Consider the following 19831-nt stretch of genomic DNA (forward strand, 5'->3'; position numbering starts at 1 on the left):
AGTTATTCACTCACATTAGTGTAATTTAATACATTCAGTAACGTCACCATAAACTAAGAATATCTTTTACATAGTAATGATGCTCTCGGGGGGGGGCAATAACAGGCCTATAGAAAAGAGAGATTGTGTGCTACAAACAATACTAAACAGATGGCAGATGAGATGCAATGAAAAGGACAAATGGCGCTCGCACCATGATGTAACATCTACTTTAAGCATAAAGACGTCTAAATGAGCTTTCAGTGAATCTGGTTCAACAAGTGCAACAAGAATTGATGCCCCTCTGAACTGTGCAAGATGAAGTGCAGAAGCTCTCCATGTTAGCTATAAAAAAGGTGTCTCTTGCTGGCCACCGAGGTCAGGAGAACAAAGCAGAAAAGCAAGGACTGTTTGGCCCTTCCTTCAGTGGTTGCTGTACAAACACAATTATGCCTTCAGACGCAGGCAGGGGATGTCACTCTAGCCTAGCGTAAAAAAAAAAAAAAGGAATGGTTGGAGGGAGAGAGGGTTGAGGGGAGGGAGGGAGTGAGTGTGGAATAAGACAGTAGAGTGGGGGAGGGACGGACAGACGGTAGCCAGAGTTTGTGTGTGATTTTTGCATCACATTGCTCACCATTACATAACGCTTGGCTCTGTGAGTCACATAAAACAAGATGACATCATCAGCCGATCTGATTCATGTACACCTCAAGAGGGCCACTCTTTGTCTACCAGTCACTCAGCTGCTTTTCTTCTATGCACGGTCCAAGCTGTTTCATGATTTAGTGTTCGCCATAATGTTTATCTCAGGAAAGCTACAACCTTTTTTGCTATGCTTGGATCTGTAAGAACAGAGAAAAAAAAAACTTGGACTCCATTGATCTTGGTCTGACCATCCAACAAGAAAAAAGTAAAAAGACAGACCTCAACTAATTGCTAAAGATTACTAAAAAGGAGAAGCTGGCAAATACATCTACACAGTCTGATCCCTTTGCCTGATGTTCTGGCTCTGGATGGAAGTGGGAAAGACCTGCAGCCAACAAAAAAAACTGCTCCGGTTCATCCACATTATATGATGAAGTGATGGAGAGACACTAATAACATTAATTACTGTGTGTGGAGAAGATCCCAAACAATAATATTTGTGCCATTAAATCTGTTGCTTCTGCTGGCACCTGTGGTTATCTTGGAGCCTTTCAAACCACAAATTTAGTATATTCGTTTTTAGTTAATTTTGCTTTCATCAGCCTGACATCCACTGACTTGCAACTAACTGGTAAATTTTTGTGAAAAAAAAAACTAAACTAAAATGACATGAAATACAAGAGGCCTCATCTTTTAGTCCAGTGCTCCATTGATTCAGCGTGCACTTTAGCGCCAAATTTCAAAATGATATCCATTTAGATGTTGTAAAAATGGTTTCTGATGTAAATGTCTTTTTTTAGTTTATTTTCAGATGGCTTTTTTGATAGACGGGCAGCTAGCCACATTAACATGCAGAATCATAGTGCCCACTGCCCACCCTCCTGTCTCCACTAGCTAGCTTTTGTCACACCGCCCATGGAGAGCGGGAGCTAGTTCATTCACGATTTCCACTTGTGACATTGCAACAACTCCAGTCTTACCCTAAATTGACCCGGTAAGAAAAAGGCTTCTTTTTGAGCTGCAAAATCCCTTGAGTGTAATGTTAGCACCACAAGCCATGTTGACACTGCTAATGGTGCTAACAGAGCTAGCAGAGATAGTTAACATTGAAAGGAGTTTGTGGCTCAAAACTGAGTCCGTTACTCACTGGGTCAACCTCGGGGGAAGACCGGATGCTGGGCACAATGTTTTCACAGCCACGCTGTTGGGTTGGGAAAGTTTTACTAGCAGTAATCACCAAATGAGTGGTGCCGTTAGTTAACTCTGACCAAACCTGGATGGCGTGCAGTGCAGCAAACTGAAAAGTAGTAAAATTTGCTGACATGCGTAACCTGTCAGATATATTCTTTTCAGTTAACTGATTACCACTTAAGCGTTTGCAACCCTAATTCAAACCAATGTCAAACGCATCTGGTCTTTATTGAGGCTGGGCTTGGTGTATATATTGGTTTTATGTCTTAAAAACCTGAAGGGAAAGATTGCAGATAAAAAGCTTCAGAAAATCAGTCAGCTGAAAGGTAACTCGACAGACGGAGAGAAAGTGTCAAAAATCATTACAGGTCGTACCTTGCTCCTTTATTTGTCTGATCTGTTTCACAGTTTCCTTCAGGATTGCACATTTGTCAGGCTTGACATTGAAGTTGTCGATGTCATTGAAGTTGGCGAAGATCAGCTCGGCGAGCTCTTCGATGTATTTGTTCTCATGCTCGCGGTTGCGCTTCTCGTTGCTCCGCTTTGGACTGCAGAGTCAAAGAGAAGACTGGGTGAGGGAATGCAATGAAGAAGACAGTAACAGCAGGAGGGATGAAAGTAAAGAGGTTAAAGTGTGCGTAAACGTATGTGTGACAAGAGCAATTCTACCACAATAATTGAATGAAAGAGCAGTAAAAAAAGAACCGGGAGCAGGGCAGAAAAGATCAATCTACAAAACTACAGCAGGGTTGAGCATTCGCACACATCTCTGGACATGAATAAAGAGCCCTCTCAGTTTCATAGCTGCCAAATGACACATCCACTGCAAACCCTGGCACAGAGGAGAGTCAGATGAGGGATAAGGCTAGGGTCAATTATTCTCCATATGGCTTGAAATATATCTCTAGGCCTCTTCTTTGTGCCAACATGGAGCACTGCATCAATAAAGAAAACCCCCGTTCTTGAGTGCTTGTCTTCAGATGAATTATGCAGATTTATTGTACAGACTTCAACAGTGCTCCGGGGTTTTCTGCCACAATAGCATACAGCCATTCGTGGTAACCACTAGGATGTTACTGTACAACATATTTTAAGTGGCTGGAGCTTGACTTGGAGCATCTTCAAAACTCTGACATCATCTTTGTTTAATGGGTGATGGATGGTTTAGCAACAAGCATTATTCCAAAGTTACTGACCACACACTTGTGACGGAGAGGCTGACTCTAGAGCCGACCTTTGTTGCCCAGAAATGACTGTATTTCCCACATATTTTTCTTTCAAGTTTACAAGATTAAATGACCACTTCATCCAATATTCAAAAAAACAGATTTTTTCTCTTAATTGCAGTGCTACCTGTCAACCTCGATTGTTTGGATCAAGAGTTGTTGAATATCAGCTGTTGAGATGTCTTCCTTCTCCTGAATATAACTGCACTTGGCTTGAGGTGCTCAAAGTGCCAAAAAAAACATTTAAAAAACTCAACATCAATATCTCTTTTTTCTAGAAAATTACCACCAAGTTACTCAAAATAATCCCCAAACCTTGTTGTGAGCAGTTTCATGTAGGAACTATTTTCTCTGTACTGAACTACAGCAACCAATTGTATCTCCACGCAGGTGATTAGGTTGCATGTACTGATAGCTCGTGGCATAAGTGTACATCTACTGCTAGTTCATTTAATACCTCTGACTTCACTGATGTCACAGCTCAGCCGAGGAAGATGCCAATAATGTTTACATCTGGTGCTGTCACAAGCTCGAGTCTCTCGTTAATGAGTAGAATATCTTGCGTAACCAGATCATGATTTCTGAAAAGACACATTACCATCTAGTTCCATATTTGAGAGAAGGTAGACATCTCGACGGCCGATAACTCCAAAACTAGGCAACCCACATCAAAACAATCTGAATGGATAAATAAGCACTACAGGTAAGAGGTATAATATGTTTTTTTTAAATATTTGGGGGTAAACTAACTCTTTAAATAAAGTTAAAACGTCTCCAAGTGGGAGACATCTTTGGGAAAATCTGCCTTCTTGCCCGGGGTACAAGTCTTACCTGGGTCCTAAAAGTTCGGCAGAACATTCTTTGCGTTTTCGCGACTCTGCCCTGGCAGGGTCAGATGAGTTTTCACCGACTCCACTCATCCTCAATGCATATCAGCGTCTGAAAAATGAACAAACAGAGACAAAAACTGTTTTAGAAATGTAATGTATGAAAACATTCAACATCTGATGTACCGACTGCAAACTCCAACAGCAGAATGATGCGGAGACCACTTATATGCTGTAGGTGTGTACGCATGCCAACACAGGCATCTGCATACAACACACACATTCACACAATCCTGCGCTGGGGGCACAGGTTGATCCACTCCAGGAGAAATGAGTGAAAATGGAGCAGAGAAAGAGATTCAATCATTTCTCTCTGATGGTGCAGCTCTCCCCAGAGACACTGAAATGAGAACACGGCGCTTTGCCCACAGCACCAGACTGCGCGCTCAACCATGTACCAAGAAAAGCCCATTCGTTACACGATACCAAGCAAAGCCAGCTCGCAGTAAGAGCAAAGCAGGTTTATAATCACAACATGTGTCCGTGTTTACTGCGTACCTCTGAGAATGCGTACCTGTAGTAATTTGTAAGTGCCACTCAAAAATGAAATGTTACAATAATATCCTGTCTGCTCTTTCTGAAATGAAGTGACAGAACATGCGATCTTAGTCAGTAAAAACTCTTGTTGTGACTGTTTTGTGCAATCCAAAGTGACAAGCTGGCTGAGGGCTGTTTCTGCTTCCCTGCAATTTAATGCCATCAAGATCGGGTACAAATGTATGTGTTCTTCATCTTCATAGTACTTCACAACTACGTTGAGCATCCATACCAACATACTGTATATTTTATTCTGCTCCTACTCTTGCCCTGCGAGTCAGCACAGACTGAACTTCATGCCACTTAATGAAAGACAATCAATTATTGATCAAAGTAATTTCTTATTAATCACCACCACATCTGCAACAAAATTTGATGGTGGCTAATGGATTTGGATTTCAATATCGGGCAATATCTACTGCATCGAATATGTGAACACTTGTCCAAAACAAATGGTGACATTTAAAAAATATATGTATGAAAATTATTTCTTCTTACAAGATGTGTGATGTGCAGCCCTATTTGCTTTAGACAGAGACAGAAAAAGAGACCAAGAAGGGGAAAAAAAGAAAGTTTTTTTTAACCCCCCCCGCACAGTGTACAGGCTCGGGGCAGGCTGTGTTGTGATACACTCACAGCCACTCTAACCATGGAAACGGCTGTGACACACACCGCTCACTGCTCAGCCATTACATAAGGCATAACAGAGTACAGCGCAGCACAATGTAGAGCAGAGTGGAATAGCATAGCTTAGCACGAGCACGCTAAACTAAAAAGGGAGCTAGTGACCATGCAAACTTGAGTCTGGCTCCCTCCTGGCCTGGAGTGACCTACTTTAAGATAATGGTAGGGTCTGCTCTCACATGGATGAAGTCAACGCTGTGGTGATTGGCCAGAGAGGCAGGGGAGACTCTGAAGGGTAAAATCCATTTCCACCCTTCTGTTGACAAGTGAGTACTATTGGCCTGTACAGTGTATGTACAGGTAATGAACACAAACGTCACGGTGCATGTGTCCTTGCATTACGCTCTTCTGAATGCCATCAGGGTGCCTTTATGCTGTGGCACTGTGCTGTCCACTGAAATTATAACAGTCTCTATAGCAGAGGTTATGCGCTTTTATTAATGACAACAGAAACAGGCCATTAAAACTCTCATGGCTAAGTGGCACTCTCTGTTCCTATTGGTTGTAACTGAGCTTTCCAGCACAAGTTACCATGGGGATTTTAGACCTGATTGGTTGTGCTTGTCCCGCTGGGCCGGATATGATTGGTTGCCTTCGTCTCCTTGACATGGCAGTAATGATGGGTCAGTGTACGTTGAGACAAAAAAAGGGAGACTGGAAGTACCAGGCACGTCTCAATGACACCAACACAGACAGTCAGACAGCCTGGCAAGAAGGCTGGCAGGCCGTTTTTGTTGCTGGGGAGTCCGGTCTTTGCATAGGCAGACTAGTGAGGGATCTCTAATCCTAGAAAATGCTCCACATCTCTGGGCAGCTATAAACAGCTGGGCACTGGTGTTAGCACTTACTGTACAGAGCTGTGTCACTGAGTTAATTATCAACATCGGCCACTAGGGGAGACTTCGTCTTTGAACTAAGCTCAAGCCGTCCTGCCAAGGCTCTCACAGGCCACAGAAAGCCCAGAACTAAGTGAATGGTAACATTTTTCTTCAATGTTTCTTTGTTTACAGGATTCATACAGACAATGTCAACTCAAATTCAAGGACATTCAAATACTTTTTCAAGCACCCACCCAACCTACTGTAAAGGATGAAGTTTGTAAAGGCCTTCACGGGTCTAAAATAAACTAATTATCAATTAACTGATTAGTATTATTCACTGATGTGCAGAAAAAGAGTAGGAGACAAACACAGAGTGCAAAGTATGGCACAACTGTGAGTAAAACTTGTGCTTACTGCCGACGCTGCTCTGGTATCAATGTTTGGTAGGCTAGCGAAACTACCTGGTGGTGACTTATTACTTGCGCAAACACTTTGGCAATCTGAGCTCACAGCACTCATATGGCATCAGAAAATAATAGCAAGCATGGCCCAATTTTAAATACCGTTCTTGAAATAATTTACAGTTACAGCTGTGCAACCCAGCAAGTATTGTGTCAAATTCAAGTATTTCAAGCATCTAAAGCACCGTGAACAAATCCTGTGTTGAGGACACACTCTCTTCTCTTTCTATAACACGGGCTATAGAAGACACTGACATTGACGTTGATACAGGTTCTAAAGAGTTAAACCGTGGGTTGAAAAATGTTTAAAAGGAAGAACACTTTGTTTCTACTGCCTATTGTTATTTAATTTACTACACTTTGCTCCAGTATTATAAGGGAAGAAGTATTAAGGGGGAAAACACTAACCAACTGCAAACCATTGAAAAAAATGTTTTTTTACAGCTACATTAACGCAAAACTAAGCAAGCATTAGCTTTAGCTAACATGCAGATACACAGTATTAGCATTCGTCCTAAGTGATTGGATTACAAGTTGACAGCTTAAAGTACAGGTGTGAATGAAGCAAACGTGTCCTGGGCCATATTGGAGGACCACCTACTCAGCTGACAGCTTTATTATCTGACTCCCAGCCGGATAGGCAGATATTCTCTTGCGGCTTTTAGACAGGTTAGACGCAGCACTAAAGGACCATCCTGCTCTCCTTCAGTCACGCAGCCATGTCGTCTGCCTGGTTAGCACGAGTTAACAGACCAGCAGCATCAATATTGTAATGAATCAGCTGATGTACAGAAAGGTGAACAGTGCCAAAGAACTAACAACGCTCAAGACGGTCAGGTTTCGCCGCACTGGAGCATGTGTGTGTGAGTGTGTGGCAGATAGCAACAGAGCAGCTTCGATGCAGCAGAGCCATGTGCCACTAAATGACACTAAAATGCAACAGAGACTTTTAAAAGTTTAATTACCAAACTATTTGGGTTCAAACATTTATCCGCCAGTGCTGCTGATGGCCTTTCAAAAGTAACTCGCAAAGTGAATAACCTACCCACATTTGACACTTAGGGGCTGTTAATTTCTGACCCTGACTGGGTTACTTTAGGGTGTGTGATGGTCAGTTGGTCCTGTCACTGTGTGTTTTCAGGCGGACTTTCACCAACTGTCCCTGGCATGGAGCTCACATTCCCTCGGCAGTAGTCTTCTACCGATGATATGTACGTGTCTATTTGCATACAGAGCTGGTAAGTGAGGTCCGCCCACAATTGGTCAATCAAAACGCATGTGAAGACACACTCTTCACATACGCCAGGTGTGAACAGGTTTGAAATTACCTCTAGGCCATCTTAAAAGCTGCTGTTAGATGGCTAATATGGCTGAGTATAAGTTCTTGCATGTGTAAGAGACATCCATTGGTAAACCTGTGCTGTGTGCAGATATCATTGACTCACAGCAATGTAGGGTAAGTGGGGGCTGGGTAAGTAACCTCATTATATGTAGAACTGATTGGCATATTCTGGAGGGCATCTACCAAATTTGCAGTTCATCAAGCTGTCAGCTCATTTAGTTCATTAGTATCGTAAGTTGAGACATATGGCCCATCAGTCACTGCGGGCTACCTTCTGTTAGTCATAGACAGTGTGAAATCATTGTTCACACAGGGAGGATGAATCAAAGAGATGCTGCTTTTGAATAAATATTTAAAAACTCAACCAGGCTTGACTATTGAAGGCTTCTACTTCAGCTGCTCAGACCATATTTACGTTAGAGTATGAATGGGTGCAAAGGGTTAAAAGTAGAGGTCTCAGATATTCAAATTTTTGGAAATATTCAAGAAAAAGTCTGTGTGACATCCTTTTCTTAAAAGAGAGATGCACTTGAACTGCTATCTGCAGTTTGCTGTTGCTGGCAGAGCTTGGCACGCTGACCATCACTGGGAAAGAACATACTGAGGACCTGACTGGAAATGACGCCAGGGTCTCGAGGTATATTGGAGCAGATAGCCTTCCATGCAGTTGTTTTTGCTACTTTGAAGTTGTGATGAGCTTAGATTTCCACTGTAGTAAACACCTCTACCCAGACTCCCCCTCTTCCCATCTCTCTCACAAAAACACAAGCTTATAAGACAGCAACCATAATTGTATGTTTGTGTGCTGACAGGTCAGCCCTGCCAGCGTGAACTCAACACCTCTCACTTCATTACAGGTTTTCATCTTCATCACGGCCTATCTGTGTGACCGACTCACATGGTTAAATGAAGGGTTGTGTTATTAAACCACTGCAATGACCGCAAGTCATTGATGATTTTCCAATATTACAGCCTGTCTATTAGAACGATGCACTACAAATGAGATTTTACTATAAAACTACACAATAAGCTAGGAAATATGAAATAATATTTACTTTAAACTGCATTTTACCACACGGCTACTCACCAAACAAGAAAACACTACACACAGATAAAGACACAAGTTAAAGTTTGAAAAATCAATTGACTTTGAAAGCACTAGGTGCACTTGGGGGAGGTGATCATAGGTGTGTGTCATTGCTTATGTCTTGGGTGTCACAAGAGCAGACTCTCCAGGACTGAGCTGGAGCCAACCAGTCTGGCGAGGGAGGAATGCAGAAACAACTAGGAGCTGCTGCTGCTGCTGCTGCCCGGAGAGCTCGAGATGACAACGTTTTCCCCATGTCAAACTCAGCTGGTACAACCTGTACAAGACACGCTGTAGCCGACTGCAATAAACACCTCAAACACACAACAAATTAAACCTTTAAATGCACCTGTGCAGCTGAGAGGCTGTCTGAATGACATGACACAAACTGTTTCAACTCACAGAGGGCACACACTAGCGGGTAATATTACTCTGCAATGAAGGTTTTGGCTAAACAGTGACGCCAAACGACGTGGTGACATGGTGCTGCTGGCTGCAGGGGGACTCCCAAACAGTCAGGATGGCAGTATGTTGTAACTGTTCAAATTTCAGAAATTCACGGTCAAAGGTCGACAGATGTGGAGCTGCATCACTGCAATGTCATCTCCCGTTTGTCTGTTTTACAACATGTATGACAGAGACGGAATAATCGTTTTTATTGCAGCAAATTGTCTCTAGAGGACTAAAAAAGTATTTGATTTTGTTATTTTGGTAGACTACCATAAGCTGAAGTTGAATTTTCATTATTAATAAATTATATAATAAAAAGTCGACACTTACTGTGTTGATACAACATGGCCATGCAAGATATCGCCATACAAAGCTGTTATTGTTTTTTTCCCCAACTCCTAGAAATCCGATGCTGATTTTGAAAAGTGCAACAGAGTAAAGCAAAGTGTATATTTCCTGATGGCAATAAATTAGACAATCATTTCTAAAACAAAAAAGTAACAATTACTCAAAAGCAAATATATGTACTTTTGGGCTGTCAAGCTGTACCTATTGGGTGTGACTATAATGGTCTCTTATGTGTAATAATTTAACTATATAATTTATAAAGATATGTTCATATATTATCATTTTACAGTGTTTGTTGTGTCAGCCAAACCCAAATTAATGATTTCAGATTGGCTGTCATTAAAAACTAACAAAATCGGTTGGTAAAGATTTTGTTTTACAAAATATTTTTGAATGAATTTTCCATATTGTGATACACTTCCTGGCCACTTTATTAGGTACACTTGTACAGTCTATTACAATCCAGCACATCAGCAGTGCTTCATATTCTGCACTTGGAGAGTTTGTAACTGACACTTTTTAAAAAGCTTTTCAAGGTTTGGGATTGTAAATGTAACATTGCTATTTTTAACGTAAAACTGATATAATTCAATTTTAAAGGTGAACATAATAAAATGGCCAGTGTATGCTGTATTAAAAAAAAAACCTTCATTTATATCATGATACTGATTTCAGCCATATCACCTAACAAAAAAAACAAATATTTCTTCCACATTAGATAACTATGTAACGTGTTTCTTAAAATACACAAAAAAACACAGTGTAGCTATAACGCCCCCTTCTCACGATCACGTTTGATATTACTCAACAGATTTTCTTTAACAAAGTTCAGCTGCCATAACCACACAGTGAGCCATGCACAACACCAGAGGGGGGGGGGGGTTTAAAAAACACTGAATCACCCATTCCAGTCATAGTAAAACGAAGAGGAAAAAAAACGACTGCAGAGAGGAAAAAAAAGAAATCAGTGTCTGATTGCCAAGGGGAGAGGGCATGTGCCAGTGTGCCATTCCTGTAATCATGTGGGTTAGCAGGGCTTTGATTATAAAGACACACCCAATGCTTCTGGAACTCAGAGAGCACTGGGCATGACTGTGCATTTAACTGCATCAAAAGCTATTGGGGAAGTGTTTGAAGTCTCCTGCACTATAATAATGAGGGCTCTTCCAGAAAGTGCAAACCCACTGTGGGGCACTGAACAATGTCTCGCTGGTGTGTAATCTGTCCTCACATAGCTTCTTGGCACAACAGGGCCCGAGAGAGAACTGGAGAACAAGAGCGCACCAACAAAGACTGCTTCTGGTGGACTGCAACACGGACCATTTACTTCCCCCAAAGTGAAGAGGAAATCATGACGGGGAGGGGCCCAGAGGATTCACGTCTTCTCATCTTACCTCTCAATATTTGCGAGGGTGAGAAGAAGTGTGGAGAGAGCCAAAACACACAGAAACACGAAGGAACCATGTCAGATGGTATTAAAGACAAACATGTATTTAAAAACAATATCAATTTCAACAGAACCCAACTTGGGTGGGGGTCTGCAGTGAACTCTGGCCTCGCTGACAGCTGCTGTTACCTTGAACCAGATGTTCTGATATTAGGTTTGGGTCAAGGGGGAGGCATAGGGAGAAGGAGGGAGGAATGTGATGACGGATTGAAAGAGATTAAGAGCAATATGAATTTGAAACCTTGAACGCTGGGTGAATCTAACAAGACCTGACTGACTCTGACTGTATGGAGGAATCGGATCAATGACACGGAGCGAGCTAAGGAGAAAATGAGAGTCCAGATACAGTAAAGGAAGATGGGGAAACAAAGGGAATAAAAATAGGTCATGGGCCTCTTTCATAGGGAAGGTTCACTGAGTGTATGTTGTTGTGTTCAGTAGACGTTGGGTGACATTGTTCAGAGATTTCAATCTGTAAATGTATGTCCATAATGCATGTCTGCTGAAGCACAGAATTACATTAAAAAAGGGCATAAAGTTAGAGGTTCGTTATGCTCTGCAGGCTGTCTTGTCTAGCCATTTTCAGTCTACTCAATGCACAATACACTCACATGATGTCAACAAAAGGTAATATTCTTACACGCATTTTACTTATTAAACAGAGAATGAGAACCACAACACCTTCTGAATTTCTGTTTCTGTCTTATACTGAAACTAAATGACTTCTGCATAGTGGAACCTGTTTGTTTTTTTTTGGGTGCCCATGTTACCATGTTAGAGCTGCCACACTGACGGCATGAGCAGCGCTGCTCAGCTGTGGCACATCAAGAGAAACTGAATCTCACTGATTTTTCCTGCATCAAGTGTGCACCTTTCAGCAAAGGCAGATAGTGAAAATGGTCTTTTGGAAATTATATTAACTCTATACCCCCTTTTACTACAGTTTAAATGTCTTTAGACATGAAGAAATACAAATGTGTCTGTTTTACGCAACCTTTCCTGTTTCTGTTTCAACATAAAAACCTAACAGCGTTTCTGTCCACAGCATCCCTTCAGCTGATAGCGTCAGCAAGCCCCCAGTTTGGAGAAGAAGGCAGGAGTAAAGCTAAGCAATGCACTGCTGTGGACAGGGGCTGCGGAAAGTCAACATCAGTTTAAGTGTACACTACAGTTTGGCGTGATGACGTTCTGTAGTCTCTTTTAGCTAAATGCTTGCAACTGTCTTTTTTAAGACACATCATAACAGCATTTGTGAGTAGGGCATTTATTAACATATTTTATGTCTTAGAATAAAACGTGCAAGTCTCTTCAGCTAGAGCTTTTTTAAGACTTCTAACCAAAAACCCATTCTAAAAAATGGACTTTGACATGAGGGAACCTAAGGTGCTGAAATACTGTTAAAACAGTCAGTGCTGTTCAACTTCTGTCTGTGGACATGTTGCTATGGTTTTTGACAAAAAACGTGTTATCAAGTGGTATTGCTAACAAGGCTAACCTGGCTCGACCAAGTATTGTTAACAATATCTTGGTTTTCTGACTTCTTGTACTGGAACAATGTCAGCTTGCCTGTGATGTCATTCCATAACTTAAATAGAGCGTAGCATATGGATAAGTATCTCTCACAACCCGACCTGAAAAATCTTCACTCCCCCTTTTACTCATTTCTCTCATCAATCTCACTCTCTTTCACATGCCTACTTCTGTGGGAAGTTCGGTTTTCAAAGTCAGCTAAATGACATTAACATCCAATAATTATCTAGTTATTCGGTACACAAACAAATCGATCTTTTTCAGATGTTCAGAAATTCTGATGAAAACGCACAAACTGCTGTTGACATAGCAGAAAAAGAGGTGTGCACCTTGCATGCTACCAAGTCCCGCTCATGAGCTTGTCCACTCTAGAATCACTGCAAGGTAATGGCTCTAAAGTGCCGAAGTGCAACCCAGAGCCAGGCCCCCCATTTACTGAAAGCTGATCATGCTCATGAATCTTTAACACTGGCAGTCACTTCAGGATGTCGCAGGATGGGAAGGGGAGGGCTTTCTGTATAATAAGCACAGAATGCCGGGCTCTGGCTGACAGAGAGATACACGGAGAGGGGAAGGGAGCTGGATTCACAAGGGGGAAGAAAGACAAAGAGTCAAGGGATGGCAAAATTGATTAACTAGTATAAATAAGCACCTCTCCTCAACAATCTAGTGAACAATTGATCTGTGGCTGAGCGCACTGGCTGAGGGGAGATTCAGATGTCAGATGTCAAAATTACCACATATCAATTTGTGATCCCTTATTTTAGTGCGCCCTGGGTTCCCTAGCTGTCAAACACATCGTTTTACTGCGTTAAAATGCGGTAAATTCCTCCAAACTCATGGGTTTGTGAGCAAGTGTTGTTGTTCTGCGGCATGGCGCAAACATCCAGCCAGCATTTTCAGTTAACGATGCCAACACACTGACAGTCCAAAGCTGCTTCGAGAAAATGAGTAAAACTAAAAAAAAAAAAATGTATTTTTCAGCGGCACTATGGCTCTACAGTGTTGCTGCTGGCGTACACATTTAAATAACTGTGTTTTTCATGACACTCAGCTTTCAGATATCATACTAATCACCGCAAAACACTATAGAAAATTTAATTAGCTTTGCCATTTTACTGCAGGTCAACTACATTATTCAGTGTCAGCTATGTAATGTAGGGAAATATAAATATTGGATTCAGACTCTGAACACATACTTTACATCAGATGACTCACACTGAGGGCATGAAAAAATAGTATTTTTTGCACTTGCACAGGTATTTTTTGCACTTGCACAAAAGTGCATTAAAGCTACAGTTGGTGACTTCTATCAAGAATACAGTTTTTTATGTTTGCTGAAACATTTACTACATCCACATAGTATAACATGAAACAGGTAATCTGTGAAAGATAACAAGTTGCTCCTCCTCATGGTGCTTCTAATAGCGTTTGCTTAACTTAACCGACAAATCAGAGCCTCGGAGCCTCTAAAGCAGCTGTCAATCATATCAATCACGGCTTCTGAAGTGTAGTCAAACTAGGCAGTGTTGGACTTCAAAGGTTTTCAGAAACATATTTTATTATACTGTTTAGCTGTTTAGCTCTCTCCACTGACCCACCAGGCGCCCCTGATTGGATGTTTTTGATCATGGACTTGGACTCTTGCAAATGCCATTAGAACCACTATGTGGAGACAGCAGGACATGATCTTTTTCACAGTCTCGTGTACTACTTTGTGGATATAGTGACAGTTTTAACACATTTGACAAAAAGTTATCTTTATAAGTTACCAACTACACATTTAATTCAACTGAAGTCCATTTAAACTAACTAAAACCAAACTCAGCTAATGCAAGCTGTTATTTTGAGACCACTCTGATGGTGTTGTAAGGACTGTTGGCATTGCAGTAATCCTAAAAGACACATTCTAGCCAACACCATCTGAACTGTAACCTGTAAAGTAAGAGAAACTCATAGAAAGAAAGGGGGGTTACAGCAGTTGAGCTATTTTCAGACAGGAAGGATTAATACTGCAGACTGATGGGACTATTGGATGCAACCCTTACTTTGACAAAACATCTGGATATGGACACCACTGGGTGCAAAGAAGAAGAAAAGTCAAGAAAGAACTGTGTGGAAATAGAGCAGAGAACCAAGCCGACTTCTTTTCACACAGAAAAATTCAGGAGATCCTGTAAACAAAGTTCTCACTGTGTGGTTTATCTGAATGGAAGTGGAAAAATGCCTAGAGGTTTTTATATCAAAACCACTATCAATGCTCTACCCTTATATGAGAGAAATCAGCTCAAATGCAGCCTCGAATACAAAGCATGTTTAGGGTGCATTTAGCCCAGTTTATAGCATAGACAGGCACAGAAGCCAATAAAACAAACACTGCAGGAGGGGATATGTGGGGTTGTTTTTTATGGAGACATAAAGATTAAATCTAATCTTTTTTTAAATAATAATTAAATGAGTAATGATCTAAAAAAAAAAAAAGTTTTTTTAAAAAATGTTTCAGATCAGATGTTTGCATCATCTGCACAAACTGGTTATTTTGTGTTTGGACCGAGTGTCTAATTGACACATTGCACAGTACAGTTGCGTAAAAGGAGAGTTGGCTGTGGCTATGCTTCTCACCTTGGTTTCAGTCCAGAGATTCCCTCAGGCCATTGCAGCAAGACGGTAATGCTAGGAAACCTTTAAGCATCATCCGCGTCTCCCTGCTGAAAGAAACAACAGCAAAATTGGGATGTACAGTACACAGTGTGAATCAGCACAACTCTCATCACAAAGGCAGAACAGTGTATAATAACGAAACGCTTTAACATTGTACTGTGCAATGTCCTGTGCCCTTTCTATACTCTGACATTTACATAATGAAGTGAAGATGTAATTATGTATTTACAGCTACAACCAGGTCGTCTACGGGTACCGGACACTTGAATATAATGCTTTTTAAAGCCTTTTAAATATCGTTTCAAATCAAATTTAAAGACAGATATTTCAACAACTCATCCTATTCTTATTAAAACATTACAGATGGGGCTTTTTTGGTTATCATAATAGCTTAAGTGTTGTCTTGTCACGATTTTAAAGGCAGCATTACAGTGATGCAATTTTCTTACCAGACTGTTCTAACTGTACTATTATTTGCCTTTACCTACTTATGCATTAGATCCATATTACTGCTTCTGTGTTCTGTGGTCTCACTGTAATCTGACATTTTTTGCAGGTCCGTGAATACAGCGCAGCAGGTGGACTTCTTTTTTATCTCCTTCAGCTGAATGTCACTCGTGAGGTGGATAACTGATCTGTTGATATGTTAACAGCAGATCAGATCGATAGATGAGAGAAGATATTTGCAGATTTTTGTAAGTCAGTGAAGCAGAATGAACAGTTTAGTTTACTTTTAATGCTCGTCTCTGCCTATACTGCATTATAAATAACCTATATATCTATAATAACCAATAATCCTAATTAACAGTCCAGCTCCATTAAGACTATGGTGGGACAAATTAGACTATGGTGGCCAGCCATAGTCTTAATTATTAATGGGAAAAACTGCAGTATTAGCACCAGTGGTAGGTTTTAAAATTTGCAACATTAGAAGCATCATGCAGAAGAGCTTGACTTATTTTGACAAAATAAACACATAAATAAAATAAATAAATATGTTAAAAGAAAAAATCTGATAAAAAGTTTGTGGAAATATAGACCTTAGAAATTTGAGACTACTAAATTACTTTAGAATTTAGAACATTTTCAGACTTTTTAAGGACCTGCAGACAACGTGGCTGCAACTAAAAATTGTTTTTATTATCAAATCATATACTGATTATTTTCATGGTAATTAACTTGTCTAAAGTGACAATTTTGCATGAAAAATGATTAATTAGGCCTAATTATCAAAACAGTTGCCTATTGTTGATCAACTAATTACTTGTTTCAGCTCTAATGATATTGAAGACATTTTTTGTTCTTTTTATTTGTACTGCTCTCATTCACTGTTACTGCACAACAATGCGTCATAAAATGTCCACATTTTGAATACCGCAATACCCCACAATGATGCCACTCCTCACACAGACCCTTGGCTAAGGACATGTCCAGCTCCCACATCTCCTTAGAACTTGAAAGAAGTACTTAGAAAAGGATCCTTCTACAAGGATGCTTAGGTGCACTGAAACACTGATTGGACAGAAAATGATTTAACCTCATGCTGTACATGTTTTAGCATGGTCTGCACAAAAAGCAAAATTACTGTTATCTCCTTTAGTGGATTCAAAGCAAGATCTTCATAGAAAAATGATAAAAACAAGCATACAAATCATACTGGGAGTTCTCGCAGCCAAGCCCCACTGAGTAATGTTTACTGACTCATGAGTTTCAATACACAGTTGAAAACAGCTAATTAGAAAGAAAACCTTTGAAAACAAGACAAGATGCTGTACTTCTGTATTATGAGTGTAATCAGTCGACAGAATGCAAAATGTCCACAAAAATGTCAAACCAATTTTAATTAGTCAACTAAGTGAAAGTATCAATGTGCTTCAAACTCACAACACGTCATCTTATCTTGCACTAACTGTTTGCATTAAGTTAGCAATGAGCTGCAAGTTAAGAGTCTACAGGGCCTTTTCATGTCCTTGGGGACCTTAAAGCCTATTACATTGTGAAACACAGTGTGCCTTTTTAATCAAGGCTCACAATTAATTAGACAGGAGAAAAGTTTCAATTTGAAATCATATTCCCATTTGAATAATTAGAAAATGCAACTCAAAAAAAGGACACTTGTAGGCTATTTGGCTACACTGAAAAAGCTCCTGATGAGAGAGTTTCGGTGGGGGAGCTCGTCTTGTACTACATGTAGCCTGATGAAGCGAGAGCTGGCCGGCCCCTCTTGGCCTGGGTGATTTCTCCCAAATACCTGCCAAGTGAGCCAGCTGAGGAATGCATTCACGTGATGTCATGTGCTGACATAACTGGAGAGTAAACCGATTCCCCTATTGAACCCTGCACAAGCCCGCAGCTAGGAGCTATTCAGAAAGGTGATATTAAGTATTCTGAACTGCTGCACGCAATAAACTCAAACAGCTGAGATCTGTGATGAGTCAGGGACGGTGACCGCTTACAGTTAAAACATGGCATCTTGACAAAAACTCTTTTTCGCATCTGTAAAGGACTAAAAGGATATAAAGTACGAAATAGCTGATATGTCTTAAATGCTACAGTCAATCTTATCCTGTTAATGAAATTTCATTACTGCGTATTTCTCAACTCCACCTTCCTCTTTTCCCTTTCCTGCATAGCTGTTAGTTCTCATCCTCTGGAGGAATTTCCTCTGAGCTTTAATGCTGTCACATGCTCCGTCTCAGTCCAGCCCTTGATCTGGCGACTGAGTGACAGAATAATGCAGGGTGTGAAAACACTCCATTGAGCTTGTATCATGGTAATCATTATTAAATTGCCAAACTGGATCAAAAAAACTTCCAAGTGATAGATTTTTACAGTGAAGTGAGGCTTTTCTTTGTTTATCATTTTAATTGCTAGAAAGATCCACTAAATGATAGCGATTTCCTTCCAGCAAATCAATCAGCGGTACAACAGGAAGAAATGAATCAAAGATAGCGATCATGCAACAAAGAAAAATACTGTTCTACAAGCAATACTGAAGCATCCGTACACCGGGTTACATCAACCACTTCTACTGACTGCTGATGTTGAAGCATGTTACCATTTTTATCTAATCTGATTCTAGGGATGGATGATATGGCCATACATAATATTGCAATAGTTTTAGGCAATATTGCGATACACAATATGTATCTCGACATTTTGTAATCTCCTCTAAACTACTAAAATAAATAACTTCTGAGTTAGAATAACTTTAAATAAAGTAGCTACTGATAAATAATAAAGTTAAATAAAGCAATGTCTTAATAACCTTAAATTGAATACATTTATAATAAATTCAGTTAAGTATAGTTATAATAAATTCAAATAAAGTGCTGTTATAGAAAAGTATTGATATCACATTTATCTAATTGCTATAGTAAGACAGCAAGTTATTTTCTTTCTTAATTTAAAGACTCATCTATCTATGTTGTTGTTTTCTCTGTTTTTGTTACATGCTAGTTTGCTTGCTGGCTTTTTCAGAATGTTGTTATGATAAAACATTTAAGCTGTTTCACTGGTGCTTTTATTCTGAAGCACCAACTCGTCTTGGGCTGGAAGTGTTGATGTTTTTGCTGTGAACTTAAAGCTTACGGTCAACAGAAGCTGTAAGCACTTGACAGAACGTTGAACTGTTACTGCGGGACAGTTAAACATGAGGATTTATTCACTGAGAGCTGGAAACAAATCAACAGATCTCCAGTTCATTTATTAATAATATTTGCAAGTTGCACTGGTGCTCTGTGGTCACAAAATGCCACTGAATGGTCACAGCATGTGACGCATTGAGTTTGTGGGTTTGTGTGTGTTTGTCTCTTGGAGAGGGAGAGAGTCAAAGGAGAGAGGGAAAAGACATGAAACAAAGTCTCATGCCGGTGGCTTAAAAAAATTGATTTGACAATTTACACTCAATGTCATTTTATGCATCCAATGTGGAACAAGCTGCGATACATTGAGTATAATTGATATATTGTCCGCCCTGATCTGATTCATATATTTCACATGTAAGCTTAATGCCCATTGTGAGCCATGGAAAATGTCAACTATACAAGACTGTACCAAACAGACTCTCACATATTAGACCAGCTGAGCCATGCCAACACTTCCTGTGATATTAGGGGTGGGGACCCGCTGGTGACATTAGTGGTGTGATCCAAGACCAGTGGCAAGTCACACCAGAAGTATGCATGCACATATGCCTGCATGCAAGTGTGCAATTCATCTAGACATGCTGGAGCAGAATACCTCCTCGGGACAGACTTGAGGAGCTTTGTATCCTTAACGGGCTGTTCTACTTGGCACAGAAGTGTTGAATGACACATGGTGTAACCTAAACAAAAACACACAACCCTGCCAAGACTGTCACTGAGCTTCAGCAGCAACATTAATTGAGTTTCATGTTACCCTGAACACTGGTGTGACACAATCAATGCATCTTCTTGTAAGCATCTTCTTGTAAATTAAAGCCTGATCCAAAAAAAAAAACCAATACAAATATGAAAGGTCAAAATTAAAGCCAGATAAATACACACTACAGA

At 40.3% G+C, this 19831-nt stretch overlaps 1 protein-coding gene across 3 annotated transcripts in view; it reads right to left on the reverse strand.

The window, feature by feature from the left end:
* ncoa2 (nuclear receptor coactivator 2) overlaps positions 1-19831 on the reverse strand; it is a 69256-nt gene that overhangs the window by 36398 nt on the left and 13027 nt on the right. For 2 of the 3 annotated variants that reach the window (XM_042510086.1, XM_042510084.1), the window contains exons 2-4: positions 15258-15343; positions 3873-3980; positions 2191-2363 (exon numbers count right to left, since the gene is read on the reverse strand). In XM_042510086.1, coding sequence (XP_042366020.1) covers positions 2191-2363; positions 3873-3961 — 262 coding nt within the window. In that variant the 5' untranslated portion in view covers positions 3962-3980; positions 15258-15343. The remainder of the gene's footprint in view (positions 1-2190; positions 2364-3872; positions 3981-15257; positions 15344-19831) is intronic. The other variant, XM_042510085.1, reaches the window with a different exon arrangement.

The sequence above is a fragment of the Plectropomus leopardus genome, chromosome 21 (assembly GCF_008729295.1).
Source record: "Plectropomus leopardus isolate mb chromosome 21, YSFRI_Pleo_2.0, whole genome shotgun sequence".
Lineage (NCBI taxonomy): Eukaryota > Metazoa > Chordata > Actinopteri > Perciformes > Serranidae > Plectropomus > Plectropomus leopardus.